General features: G+C 41.2%; 1 protein-coding gene across 2 annotated transcripts; it reads left to right on the top strand.

Annotated features, from left to right (window-relative positions):
- The first annotated feature begins 2,891 nt into the window (after positions 1-2,891).
- On the top strand, positions 2,892-13,316 carry taf15 (TAF15 RNA polymerase II, TATA box binding protein (TBP)-associated factor). 2 transcript variants are annotated; one of them, XM_085370349.1, is made up of 16 exons: positions 2,989-3,053; positions 3,713-3,737; positions 3,862-3,898; positions 3,989-4,055; positions 4,435-4,492; positions 4,649-4,866; positions 4,951-5,104; positions 6,592-6,626; positions 7,185-7,217; positions 7,720-7,829; positions 8,275-8,404; positions 8,485-8,598; positions 8,689-8,758; positions 8,874-8,962; positions 9,398-9,515; positions 12,869-13,316. In XM_085370349.1, exons 1-16 carry the CDS (start codon positions 3,044-3,046, stop codon positions 12,906-12,908), a joined length of 1,308 nt encoding a protein of 435 aa, XP_085226475.1. In that variant the 5' UTR covers positions 2,989-3,043; the 3' UTR covers positions 12,909-13,316. The 2 variants fall into 2 exon arrangements, with proteins under 2 accessions (XP_085226474.1, XP_085226475.1); XM_085370348.1 differs by lacking the exon at positions 6,592-6,626 and having other exon boundaries at positions 2,892-3,053.
- The last annotated feature ends 218 nt before the right edge of the window (positions 13,317-13,534 follow it).

The following is a 13,534-nucleotide window of genomic DNA, read 5'->3' as shown; positions in this document are numbered from 1 at the left end:
AAATAAATAAATAAATAAGAGTTTTATAAAGTTTAAAACAGTAAAAAAAAAAGAGAGAGAGAGAGAGAGACTGGAATGATTATGATGTATAAAACAGAATATGTACAATAACAGAGTTATAAACACACCTAGAAAACACGTGATACTTTTTATTTCATCTATAACCTCTGTGCAAATTTTGTTGACTGCAAAGTGTTTATGAATATGTTTTTAAAAGCTGGTTATCTGACTGTCAGTTAATAGCAATTAAAAAGAAAGCTGATTTTTATTATTCCTAAATGGAAAAAGTCCATTATGAATTTTTGTTATGAATTTCATTTATCAATCCACCTCCTCACTGCTCTTTCCCGGTGCAGCAGCCAGAGCTGGATCAAGCAGCCAGATGGCTTCTGGAGGAAGACTAACTGCAACAAAGGGTCTCTGGGAGGCTGCTCAGGCACAGCAGCTGAAAAATCAAAGATGAAATAAAAACTGGACCTGATCATCGTGCTGCATGAGACAAAAAGTCTAGATGATAAACCAGTGTATGAATTGGTAACACTGCTTATGATGATCATGTTTAGGTGGAAACTAGCGAGCTAACTTACTGCAAACCTCTAACTCAGTTAAATTGAATAAACTCTGTTTTCTTGGATGCCTGGATGTTAAACTTAATTGTTAAACCCGGTAAAACAGCAACGCTGATCATTTTATTAAAGATGAAAGAAGTTAGACCGTTTTTAGCTCTCAGTGATCCCTCAGTGTTCGTTTGACTTTGGGACCTGAAATATGGCAGCTTTTCACTTGCACTTTTTAAACCACTCATTCATAGAAATAGTTTCCAGTCAAAGATCTGGACAGATCCACCAAGTTCACAGTAGTTTTACAATTTTCTGCAGCGCAGAAAAAAAACCCCTGAAAACATCACTCCTCTGAAGTAACACATTGTGATTCATGTACAAACAACACACAATTATTGTAGATTCTTCAAAGCCTCCTTATATTCAACACTTGGGTAGGTGGTGTTATACATGCCCTCACAGCACCGGCACATCAATCACCCTATTTTCACCTTGTCACCTTCATTAAGCTGCTCTCTTTCTACAGAAGGCCCACCGCATGCATGGGGGGGGGGGGATACCGTGGGCCAGGGCTGTGGCATCTAACGTCTGGTTGTCAGTGTCCTTTGGAAAAGCAAGTGATTGTCCTAAAATCAGATGTCCCAGCAGATTGATCTAGTTTGCCATGCTGGCAAAAGACCAATACACCAAGACAAACAGCCATTTATGCTTTTTACACAGACAGCCCGTTTAACCAGGGAACTTGACACAATGTATTTTTTTTCTATCCTCTGTTAAATAATTCTGCAACTACCTCTGATAGTGTCCTCATCGTCATAATATTCCCTTTATTTATGATTAGTAATCTTTATCTTCAGGGGTGTGGGTGACAGTTTTAGTGTTTGCTTTAAAAAACAAAAAACAAAAACTCAAAACAAAAACTTGATGGAATATTTCTCTGGACAAGAGGTCCTTGGATCGCCTCGCCGTTGTCTTTGTTGAACGCAATGAAGGCAGTGAAAGAACTGCTCACTCCTGATTGGACACTGAGCTGCACCACCTTCTCCTTCACTCCTCCACCTTGCTGTCCTCTGTGCTCTCTCTCCTCCATCTCCAGAAAACAAATCAGTCTGAGCACCAAACCTGTGGACTGTTAGTCTGCAGATAAGAAGGAAAACACACAGAATTCTCATGTTTGTCATTTTTCATACCGTATAGTATATTAGTTTACCAGTCCAACAGATTTATGTTTCCAAATGTATTAGCTCTTTATTATTTCTTTCTTTTCTTTACTTTACCCACCACGGAGGCCGTGGAGACGGTCAGAAAACGATTACAAGAAGACAGCTCTTTGGAGGACAGGACCAACTTCACACCCGATCAGATCTGCACACTGTTAGACCTCTGCCTCACCACTACATATTTCAAGTACAACGAAGGCTTTTACAGACAAAGACATGGCTGTGCCATGGGCTCCCCCGTGTCACCTATTGTAGCCAACCTTTACATGGAGGAAGTGGAAAGGAAGGCTCTTGGCTCTTTCAAAGGAAGAGTACCCAGCCACTGGTACAGATATGTGGACGACACCTGGGTCAAAATCAAGACACAAGAAGTGGAATCCTTCACTGCGCACATTAACGCTGTGGATAAAAACACGTTTCACCTCTCATCCAAGAAGCTTCTTCAGTTCTAAGGTCAAATGGTGGAGAGTCCCAGATTCCCCACCATTCCAAATCCAAACTCCAAATCTGGGACTCCCCACCATTTGACCTTAGAACTAAAGAAGCTTCTCGGATGAGAGGTGAAACGTCTTCAAGTAACTTAAAGAAGTCCAGACACTTTTCTTTGCAAGCTCCTTTGACTACGATAACCTGGATGACTGAGAACCTTCACAGACATATACCTGGATAGAAGAGTTTGGAGAGCTATTACCTGAAGGCTACATAGAGAAATTACAAGAAAGCTTCAGACTGTGCTGAAGAATAAAGGTGGTCATACCAAAGACTAACTTTCAGGCTCTTTAGAATTGTACAAACACAGTTTTTGTCTTATATACTGTATTTCCAGGTATGTTTACACATGTTTCAATAAATCCCTGCAACTATTTCCCATTTCCCAAAAATATAAATGAGTGAAGGCTGGCTCAAGTCCTTTGCACATCACTGCATACACATTAATACAATTATCAATTAATCCCTAAAATGTGCATTTTTGTGAGCTGGACTCACACAAGCCTAATCAGATATCACAGAGAAGATGCGCAACTTTCTGCGCTATTTCGTCATTAACGCCCAGGACCAGCAGGGGGCGTGAGCGCGCTTTGAAGGCGGGCTCCGGAGCGCCCCGCCCCGCATGCAAAAGCTGCTGCATTTAGCACAGATTCGCAGCGGCGTGTTCGGCTCTGCGCTGTTTGTTGCGCACTTTCAAGCAGAGGTTTTAATCAGCCACGACGAGAACCAGAATTCATCAGCTTTTAAACTACATATATATAAAGAGTACACACAATGGCCACTGGTAAGTGAGAACGCATTTTATTTCCGATGAGAAAGTAGGTCAAATAGCTTTGGAGCTAACGTTAGCTTGCGAACCGCGAGGCCAGAACCAGGGCTCCGTCTATTCCATGGAACGCAGGCTCTTTTTTCCCCCTCATTAATGCATGCAAATAATTTTATTTGTTTATAATTATTCATCTTTTCATTATGGGAAAGTGCTTCACGGCATCTTATTTTTAGCTGTACTTCAAAACACGAACTGTGGCTACAGTGGGCTTTGTCGGGGTGGCTGTTAGCAAAGAAAATTCAAAGCGTCTTTGTTATGGCGAAGGCTGTTGTTTCTCTTGCGGATCCAGAAGTATTTTGCTCTTGTAACGTTATCTTATATCCTGTGTTATAGTTAACTGTAATCGTACGTGTGTGTATTTTCATTACATCAGGCTGTGCGAAGAACAAGGGGTATTTTGAGCAGATCATTTGTTTCGTTTTCAACATTTAGTCTAAGCCAACGCTAAAGTGACCGCCATTTTCCCGGCTCGGCCTGACTAAGGGCCTGTTGGCGTGTTGCTGGCCTGCTTAAAGTAACCTATTTTTGCCTTTGAGGCCAGCTGCTTGGTCAGCTAGACATTTACTTCACTTTTTAGCAAACACATTTACACCACTGTGTTATTTTTGTTTCAGACTCAGGCTACGGTGGCCCGCAAAGGTAATGTGCAGACAAACTTTAAAGTACATACCCATGTTCAAAGCGTGTAACTGAACAACGTTTTAGCTTTTTGAACACATTTTAAACCCGGAAGCTAAATGTCTTTTTAACCATGTGTCTGCAGCTATGGTTCATATAGTGGAGGTCAGCAAGGCGGGCAGGTAAGACCTCTATTCTGGCTACTTGATGTAATAGTACAAGTTCATTTATTTTAAAGTAAAACCTGCTTAACTTATGCATTTGATTGGCAGGGTTATGGACAAGGAAATAGTGGCAGCTCCTATGGAGGACAGAATTATAGTGGCTTTGGACAGCAAGGTACAGTATGTAAATGCAATTTAAACACCTTTTGTTAAACAGAGGCCACCTAAAAAGTGTCTTTTTTTTTATCATTATTATTATTATATTACTTTTTTTTTTAAAATATCAGTTACTAAAATGTCTTTTCACATCTAGTTTAGTTGGTGTTTAAGTTATGTGTCCTTTAAGATCTGGCATACGCCTGTGTCCACACACAAGTTTGGTACTGGTTTTTATTGTCTTTTGGTGGAAAGTATCCCGGGCACAGCAGAGGTCAGGATACTGTCCACTTTAGTACAATCTCATTTGGTACAGGTTAATTGTTTTATAAATTGTGAAATGCTAATGTGAACCTTGGGGTTGTTTTTAAACTTGGTTCATCTCTTCATCTCCACAGAAAATTATGGCCAGTCTCAGCAACCGAGCTATAATAACTATGGACAAGAGTCCTCTGGGTAAGTTCATAATATCTCTGTATTAGGGATGGGGTGTGTTTTGTGTGTGGAAATGGGAAAAAATCCAGCAACGATTTGTATGTATGTAACTAATGCAAGATTTAAGGGGGGAAACATCCAGCTAATTCTGCACTTGGTTGATAATCTCCCATTCAGATATGGTGACAAGCCCTCCTATGGGCAGCAAGGATCTGGGTCTTATGGACAGCAAGGCTCCTACAGTGGTCAGGGGCAAGGTGGAGACAGTTATGGACAGGGACAGGGCGGTGGTGGTGGTAGTAGCGGATACAGTGGCCAGAGTGGTGGCAGCGGTGGATACGGAGGCCAAGGGCAAGGAGGAGGTGGTGGCGGTGGATATGGACGATGGAATGAAGGTATGCTAACTGGATCATAAAATCTCAATAAGTCTGTATTTGAAATTGGCCTGTGCTAAGAATTTCTTTTCTGACTTCCACCAGGTGGTGAAGGTGGTGGTCAGGGTGGGAGGTTTGGGCGTGACTATGGAGACCGTTCAGAAGGAGGAGGCTACAGAGGCAGAGGCCGTGGCGGCAGTGGCTATGACCGCAGTGGTGGATATGATCGTGGCGGAAGAGGCGGACCTCCTGGTATGGGGTAAGTTGCACAGTGCCACTGCCCCTAAGGTACCCTTTTTAACTGAAATATGAGAAATGACTTGTTTATAAGCACATCATCACCACTCATCAACTACAAACCATCCACATAGATGGATTTTTTTCACCACTCATCTGCTTTGTGCTCCAGATCCGCAAACACTGGTAATTTTTCTTCTTTTAAAACCTGAACGATCAAATGTTGCCGCAGGTAAAAAATTTCCCAAACATATGCTCCAGGTGCTCTGAGCCTTGATTTTTGTATTTTTAAATCTTTTGTGTGTGTGTGTGTGTGCGTGTGTTTAATCTCATAAGAGACACGCTGGTGACAAAATCCACTGTTAAGATTGTGTGATTTGTACTCAAGTGGTGGTTAATTGGAGCGTAGTTGCTCGACTCATTGGAGATCCACTCACTATCAATGGGATCTTAAGGTAAAAAGAAATGGAGATTGAATACAGCTGCCCAGATAAGAGCTGGTTGTGCAACTAACATACCCAGACTGACACAAGTTTTGTCCATTTGGCAACAAAGGTTGAAAAGGACCTCTTGGTGTTTTCAGAGACTTTCATCCAGTGGAATATTAACCTAAATGGTGCCATACCATTCTTCTTTTTCTTTTTTACTTTGGACTAATTTGTTACTAAAAATGGATTTGACTTTTTAACATTTAAACTGTGCCTCTATTGAGAGGAGGTAAATATAATCTTTATTTTTGGAGCCTGTACAGTCCGAAAGTGCCACATTTCTTTTTCATCCTTTAAACCTCCTGTTATGTTAAGATCTCGGTCTCAGTTAAATTTCCAGTAGCCACACATTTTTAAGATGCCAGTAAGTTCACAAACTCCAGTTTTTGGTACTTTCATGTCTTATAATGACCACACAATGTACTGTGAGCAGTGGAAACTCCCCTGAGGTGATGCACTTAGACCTGGAGCCACATTTTCAGCTGCTTCACATTCAACAGGTTTCATTCAAGTGTTGTATATTTGACAATGGCGAACATGTATGTTGTGTTAACATGGATCTACATTTTATACTACAGGTGATTGAACTAAAACATGGACCTCAGTAAAAGGATCACATAAATGCACTCAGTGGAAGATTGCTCATTGGTTTGCTGCACCCCTTAACATCAATTTGGCTCATTTTGTTTAAAAAACAAAAAAAAGCTGTTTTTTTTTTTTGTTTGTTTTTTGTTTTGTTTTTTCAGCTAATGGTATCTAATCTGGCCATGTGAAAAGTACCAAATTATCTGTAAACGGTGCCCCAGTGACATGTAATAACTACCTGATTGTTCAGTCAGCGCTGCCTAGTCGTCTGCTTATTGATCTCTAATGTCAAAGACTAACGCATTCATCGTGTGAGACATTTCCACCGTAGTCGCACACCCTGGCAGGAGTGCATACTGGTGGGGATGTAGGGGAGCTTTGAGCTCTCAGTTGGGACAAAGGAAAAGCCATCATATCTCCAATTTTTCCTCTGCAGAGGTGGTGACCGTGGTGGCTACAAAAATTACGGTGGTAAGTGACGAGCATCAGAACTGTGTCGGTGGGGGAGGAAAGAGTTTGAGTTAGGAAAAAGAAAAGAGGGTTTAAAAAAAGAGAGAGAGAGGAACTTCAGTGAATGCCACCATTTCCATGTCCAGATCCCAAGGGTACTCCACCTATTGCTATTTGTCATAATGGTAAAGAACATGGAGCTTGAGATGTAAAATAATGGTTGCATGGAGACAAGAGCTGATTGTAAATGAGAGGTGTTCCCAGGATGAAGAAGGAAAACTTTCTAAAACTGGAGACTTTATGGTGGTTTTCATTTCTGGTGTAAGTTCAAAAAAGAAAAGTGAGGGGAGGAAAAAAAAAAACAGAACAGTTCTGTTCCTGTTGAAAGGTGTTGGTATGTGACGCAATGGTATGAAAACACCCACCAGAAAGCTGTTAACATGGTATTTGGTTAATTTTCTTTGGTATCATTATGCAATGCTAGGGACAAAGTTAATACTTAATTATGTGAAAGCTCACCACGGAGTTAAAAAATCCTTTTTCACACATTCTCCTTCCATCCTCTTTTCTGTTTTCCAGGATCTCGAGACTACGGCTCAAGGGATGAACCAGGTGAGACTTAAAGTGGACATTAAACATGTATGGGCTAAAAGCCCTGCACTGAATAAGTTACATAAATTTTACACTGCCTGTGGAGCCGGATGTAAGAAACGAGTGTTTACGTTTTTAAAATGAGTTTGGCGCCATCTTGTGTACAGTCTGGGAGACTTCACCAGGTTGGTTGGTTGTTTTCGGCTAATACATCTGCATTGGTTTATGTTGCCTAACTAGCGAGAGAACACAACTCATTGTACAGCCAGAGGCAACACAAAGGTGACCTCTTGGACTCCTTATTTTTAGTATTTTCTGCTGAGTTGGTTCTGTCTCTAGTTGATTAACACAAGCTAATGTAAATTTGTTAGTCGGAACTTAAAAAAAACAGCCAACCTGGTCATGTCATGTACTGTTCTGTAAGACGGAGCCTAAACATGTTCTGTAATCTTTAAACACTTAAATTTGATCTGTTTTTAGATGAGGTTTGTTGACACTTTCTGTCGTCTGATCTCATCCACAGCTGGAGAGCAGGACAACTCTGACAACAACACCATTTTTGTACAGGGACTTGGAGAAGATGTCACAGTTCAGGAAGTTGGAGACTTCTTCAAGCAGATTGGCATCATTAAGGTACTGAGCGAATCTGAGACTGATTTCTTTTCATTTGACTGGATTTTTATTATACCAGATCAGTCCTTTCTTTATGCACCTGAAGCAACCTCTATCATTTTAATTTCAGTTATGTCTAATTTATAGCCACAAAACTGACAGTAGGGGTAGTGCATTACGATGCAATCATGTTGCCTGGCCTAATAATGGACTAAAATGATGTAAGCATTACAGAGGACCAGAGGGCTAATACTATTTATCTGTCTTTGATTCATATAGGCATCATCTACCACCTCTACTTCATTTACTTTAGTGTAATTAGGTTTCAGTTTTCCACCAGCACAAACACACACGATGCTAGTAGCATGGGCGTGTACTCGTGTAGGTATTCATTGCAGCAGACTCAGGCATTTAAAACAGTAAATGCAAAAAATGCTGATCATCTCGAAATGTTCTGTACTTTTAGGTGAATAAGAAGACTGGCCAACCAATGATAAACATCTACTCTGACAAAGCCACTGGGCGACCAAAGGGTGAAGCTACAGTGTCCTTTGATGACCCTCCATCAGCCAAAGCTGCTATTGATTGGTTTGATGGTAAGAGCCCTGATATGTATTTTTATTTCCTGACATGTTTCAGCACTGTTTTCACTGACCTGTTGCTTGTTTAATTTCAGGAAAGGATTTCAACGGCAAACCCATCAAAGTATCATTCGCCACCCGCAGAGCTGAGTTCACACAGAGGGGTGGTGGTGGTGGTGGTGGCGGCGGCGGCAGAGGGGGGCGAGGAGGTGGGTGTTGCTCAGGCCGTCATCTGGGTTCAAATGATATACAGTTGGTAAATTACGTTACCTGTACTGATGATGCATCTTGGTTGGCAGGTTTCAGAGGTCGTGGTGGTGGTGGACCCAACTTTGACATTAAAGGAGGAGACTGGCCTTGTCCCAACAGGTGAGGATTTTAAACTTTTTTTATTTCATTTCTTAATGTTTATTAATAAAAATTCAACAGAACATGTCCATTTGGCTCAGTTGCATTTCTAAATGCCTGGATTTCCTTTCCTCAGCTCTTGCGGCAACATGAATTTTGCCCGGCGGCAGGAGTGTAACAAGTGTGGTGCACCCAAACCAGGAGATGGAGGATTTGGAGGTGGAGGTGAGTGCTTTAGAGATGTTCTTTTACCTGAAATGTTTACAGGATTGGAAAATGGTCCCTGTAGCTTTAGCGAAAAGAAACCTGGTAGCAGGAACATGTTTCTAAGTATGGCTAAACTTGCCAAATTCCTTTTTTTTTTTTTTTTTTTTGTTTTCTCTCTCTCTCTCTTCCCATCCTTTGTCCAAATCCTTATTGCTCAATTTTTATGTTAATACATTTAGTAATGGATTAAAGGCTTTTGGGTGATTTCAGTTTTGTCATTTTATAAATGCAAGAAACTCATTTTTATTGTAATGAAAACGCAAAGTTTAACATAGGAAATAACAGCACCACTTCAGAGTAGTTGCATGTGTTAAAGACTTAAATTGTTAGGCTAGTTTGTGCTCTAACCTGTCACGGACCCATTTGTGTTGTCATGTCATGATGCATTTGCAGATCGTGGAGGCAGAGGCGGATATGGAGGCGACAGAGGCGGTGGCTTTAGAGGGCGTGGAAGTTTCCGCGGGGGTGACCGCGGAGGATTTGGAGGTGGCGGCTACAAAATGGGAGGAAGGTCAGTTGAAGACTCTTGGCTGTTGCAGTAGTGTCATTACAGCAGGGTGGTCCATCTACTTTGTTGCTTGGTTTAAAAAGTGGTGGTTTCTTGTGAAATGGCTCAAGCAGTGATTTCACTCCTTGCCCAATCAGTGTCGTGCAGTCTGTCACATTTTTGCTGGCTGAGGGGTGCTCAAGTACCAGTACCTAATGGAAAACGCTTAAAAAAAAAAAAAAAAAAAAATGGGTGGACTTAGAGTAGGTGTTAGTGGAAAAGAGACTTTAGACCAGGGGTGGGGGAACTCCAGGCCTCAAGGGCCAGTGTCCTGCAGGTTTTAGATGTGTCCTTGATCCAACACAACTGATTGAAATGGCTAAATGACATCCTCAACATGTCTTGAAGTTCTCCAGAGGCCTGGTAATGTACAAATCATTTGATTCAGGTGTGTTGACCCAGGACGATATCTAAAACCTGCAGGACACCAGCCCTTGAGGCCTTGAGTTTCCCGTATCTGCTTTAGCCACTACTTTATGGCCAGAAGAGGGCGTACTCTGCCCAAAAATGACTATAGTTTGTCTTTTTCAGTAAGATAAGACTCTATTGATCCCAAGACCAGGAAATGTTTGCGTCACCTCAGGTACAGATATCGGAAGGAAATACAAATAAGTACAATTAATGAAAAAAAGTAAGATAATACACTAGGGCTGCTCTATTATGGCAAAAATGATAATCACGATTATTTTCACTAAAATTGAGATCTCGATTATTTGACGATATTTATTTAACCCTTTAAGACCTACTATAGAACCAAGTCCGCCAGAGCTTGTATTATTTTTTTCAAATGTTGTAGTGCCATTTGTGGGAGCATTTCAAGTTGCTATACAGCTGTTATAGCCCATATTTTAATAATATGTATGCATTAAGTCCATAGCAACTACATTAATTGCAAAAAAGTGCAATAAACTACAAAAAAATTGAAAATCGTTTTTGTTATTTTTTTACATATATTTCTACTTGGAGAAATTTAAGAGGTTTATCCCTCAAAACTTTAAATACAAAAAAGTTGCAAAAAATAGTTTACAACAACAGGAAATTTATTTTGAGTGTCTTCATAGTTTTATTTTGGAGATACAGCAATTTTTATATACTGCAGAAAAAATGAAAAAACAATCCTATGATGCAAATTTGCAACGAAAACAGCAGGTGCATCAAAACAAACTATTTCCAGCAGTGCAATTCGAGTTCTAAACATCCCAGCAACTATTCAGAAAAGTCAAACATGACCAGTATAGGCTTTTAAGGCCTACAAGTAAAAAACTACATTTTCCGCTAAAATGACGTCACTTCCGGTTTTGGGCAGGAAATGGCGGACATGCGATAGTTCGCGCTGACGTCTGTTTCACTGTGGGAAGTGTTACAAACAGCTGATCGGATCAGCAAAACGTGTTTCTGGAATATTATGTTTTTGTTCCTGCAAGTGCTTTTTATGCAATTTTTGCAAAGCTTTATGTGGAAGGAAACCGTGACCGAGGACAAGCTGATGGCATGAGATGTAAGTACAACTCCTCCGGTTTCATATGCAAAAAAAAAATATTGCGCTAGCTTACACGGTTCAGGTTCTACAGGGATTTAAAAATAGTTACACAAAACGGAGCGTGCTGCTCTGACCGGCTTTAAAGGGTTAACAATGACTTTAAAAAATAATATAAAATAGTGTGCAACACCACTGAAGTTTTTTTTTTTTTTTTTTTAACCTCTTTTCAACCAACAGCAGTCACTCTCCTCTCCAAATAACTTCTGCTTAGCTTTCCGAGCTTCCCTCGGGTCCTCTTAATCAGCAGTCCTCAACCTTTTTTGCGCCACGGACCGGTTTATGCCCAACAATATTTTCACGGACCGGCCTTTAAGGTGTCGCGGATAAATGAGGGAGGGGCTAATAATCGGCTCAGTCATTTTTAATGATCGTTGAAAGCCCAGATCGTAATCGTGATTAAAATTCGATTAATTGAGCAGCCCTATAATACACTATATGCAATGGTAGCATACACAGTATGTGATTATGGATATGGTTGGAAATATGCAAGACAAACTATATAGCTTGACATAACTATTGTATGTCAATGTTATGTATGTATAGACATGTACACACTAAATATACATATACATACATATATACTTGCACATGTCCATACACATGGAAGGTCCATTATGCATGAAGTGGTGACCGTGGATGTTCACAGTGTCCAGTGCCTTATGACATCGTGATTGAGGAGTTATAGAGTCTAACTGCTGTTGGGATGAATGATCTGCGAAAGCGCTCCTTCCTGCAGCGAGGGTGTTTCAGTCTCTGACTAAAGGAGCTGCTCAGCCCACTCAGATACTCATGCAGTGGGTGATGTGGGTTGTTCATGATGGATGTCAGCTTTATTAACATCCTCCACTTGCCAACCACCTCCACAGACTCCAGGGGACATCCCAGCACAGAGCTAGACCTCCCCACCAGTTTGTCAATCCTGCTCCTGTCCCTGTCCGAGCATCCACTCCCCCAGCAGGCCACTGCATAGAAAAGGGCAGATGCTACCACAGTGTCATAGAATGTCCTTAACAGAGTTCTGCAGACTCCGAAGGACCTCAGTCTCCTCAGCAGGTGGAGTCGACTCTGGCCCTTCTTATACAGGATGTCTGTATTTGTAGTCCAGTCCAGTTTATTGTTGAGGTGAACACCCAGGTACTTATAAGAGTCCACTATCTCAATGTCTTTCCCTTGGATGTTCACCAGTGTTGTAGGAGGTGACTTCCTCCTGAAGTCTATGATCATCTCCTTTGTCTTGTCGGCGTTGATTTGGAGTACATTGGTCTCACACCAGCCAACAAAGTCACTGATGACCCCCCTGTATTCCTGATCATTCCCGTCTGATACGCATCCAATGATGGCTGTATCATCTGAGAACTTCTGTATATGGCAATCGTCCAAATTATAACAGAAGTACTTTGGCAGTATGATCTTCAAGGAGATTAAACTGCATTTTGTGGTGTTAGCAAGCTGTGAGTGAAATTACACAATCCAAGGAGCCCCTAAGTGTTCCAGGTGTCTGAATATTCACTCTGAATTGTGTTTGGTTTGGCTTCATAGCAGACTTGTTTATTGCTCTACCCTGAAGGTGACATGCTGCATTAATGGCTTTCTGCTTTATTGAAATCAAGCTCTGCTGCTCATTTAAAATGTGAAGGCCTGTGCGAATGAGAAGTTGACATTATGGCTCACCTTCATTTGCCGGCTGATTCCGGTTTTTATCTCAATGACATTAGCACATGTGGGTCTTCGTTAAAATGCAGCCCGAGTAACAGACATCTTTGTCTTCTCCCCTCAGAGGTGACCGCAGGGACGACAGAAGAGACCGGCCGTACTGAGTGCTCCAAAGAAGAAAACCATTCCAGCCCCTAACTTTGCCGTGGACGGAGGATTTAGATTGGAGGACTAACTGGGTGTAGGAGAGGGGAGGGTGTAGATGAGACAGATGTGATTTTTGTCTACTGTAGCTGGTGCATCCTAAGTATTACTGTTCTTCTGTGATTCAGGGATGTGTTGAGCTTATGTAAAGGGGCTGATTGGCACCTGTAGGCATGTGGTCTTTTGTTTTTGTTTTTTTCTCCCCTTTTTGTTTTTATTTCTTTGTACATCTTTTTAATTTGCTGTCAGATTCTAGTTGCTGATGTTATGTGAGGTAGACTTCATACCATTGTTTTGTATAAACGGAATAAAATGTTTTACTTGGTTTTCTTTTTTTCTTTTTCTTTTTTTTCTTTTCCAAAATTATATTAAACTGTGATCTTTTCTCCGTGCTCCGTGTGAGTTCATTACACACTAACCTCTTCAGCACTAAAGAAACAGCAAACTGCATGTGATTCATATCTTTAAAATTGGTTGTGTGCAGCAGGGGAGACGCTGCCGTGCCCTGCTGATTTGGATTTTTTTGCCCTGCAGTAAAGGGGCAGACGAGGGGCGGTGCTGACACTCCTCCTCTCCCTGTAATCCT

This window comes from Diplotaxodon limnothrissa, linkage group LG14 (genome assembly GCF_057381915.1).
Source record: "Diplotaxodon limnothrissa isolate DT_005_m linkage group LG14, D_limnothrissa_male_GT1.1, whole genome shotgun sequence".
NCBI lineage: Eukaryota > Metazoa > Chordata > Actinopteri > Cichliformes > Cichlidae > Diplotaxodon > Diplotaxodon limnothrissa.
The sequence above is the reverse complement of the archived record's forward strand: the minus strand, read 5'-3'. Positions and strand labels throughout refer to the sequence as shown.

What these genes read in the sequence shown, in the direction of transcription:
- taf15 (XM_085370348.1), top strand. Translation starts at nt 2,892, where the DNA reads ATGCAAAAGCTGCTGCATTTAGCACAGATTCGCAGCGGCGTGTTCGGC. An exon ending in GGCTACGGTGGCCCGCAAAG is followed by an intron (nt 3,738 to 3,861) that starts GTAATGTGCAGA and finishes ATGTGTCTGCAG; the next exon opens with CTATGGTTCATATAGTGGAG. An exon ending in GGCTACAAAATGGGAGGAAG is followed by an intron (nt 9,516 to 12,868) that starts GTCAGTTGAAGA and finishes TTCTCCCCTCAG; the next exon opens with AGGTGACCGCAGGGACGACA.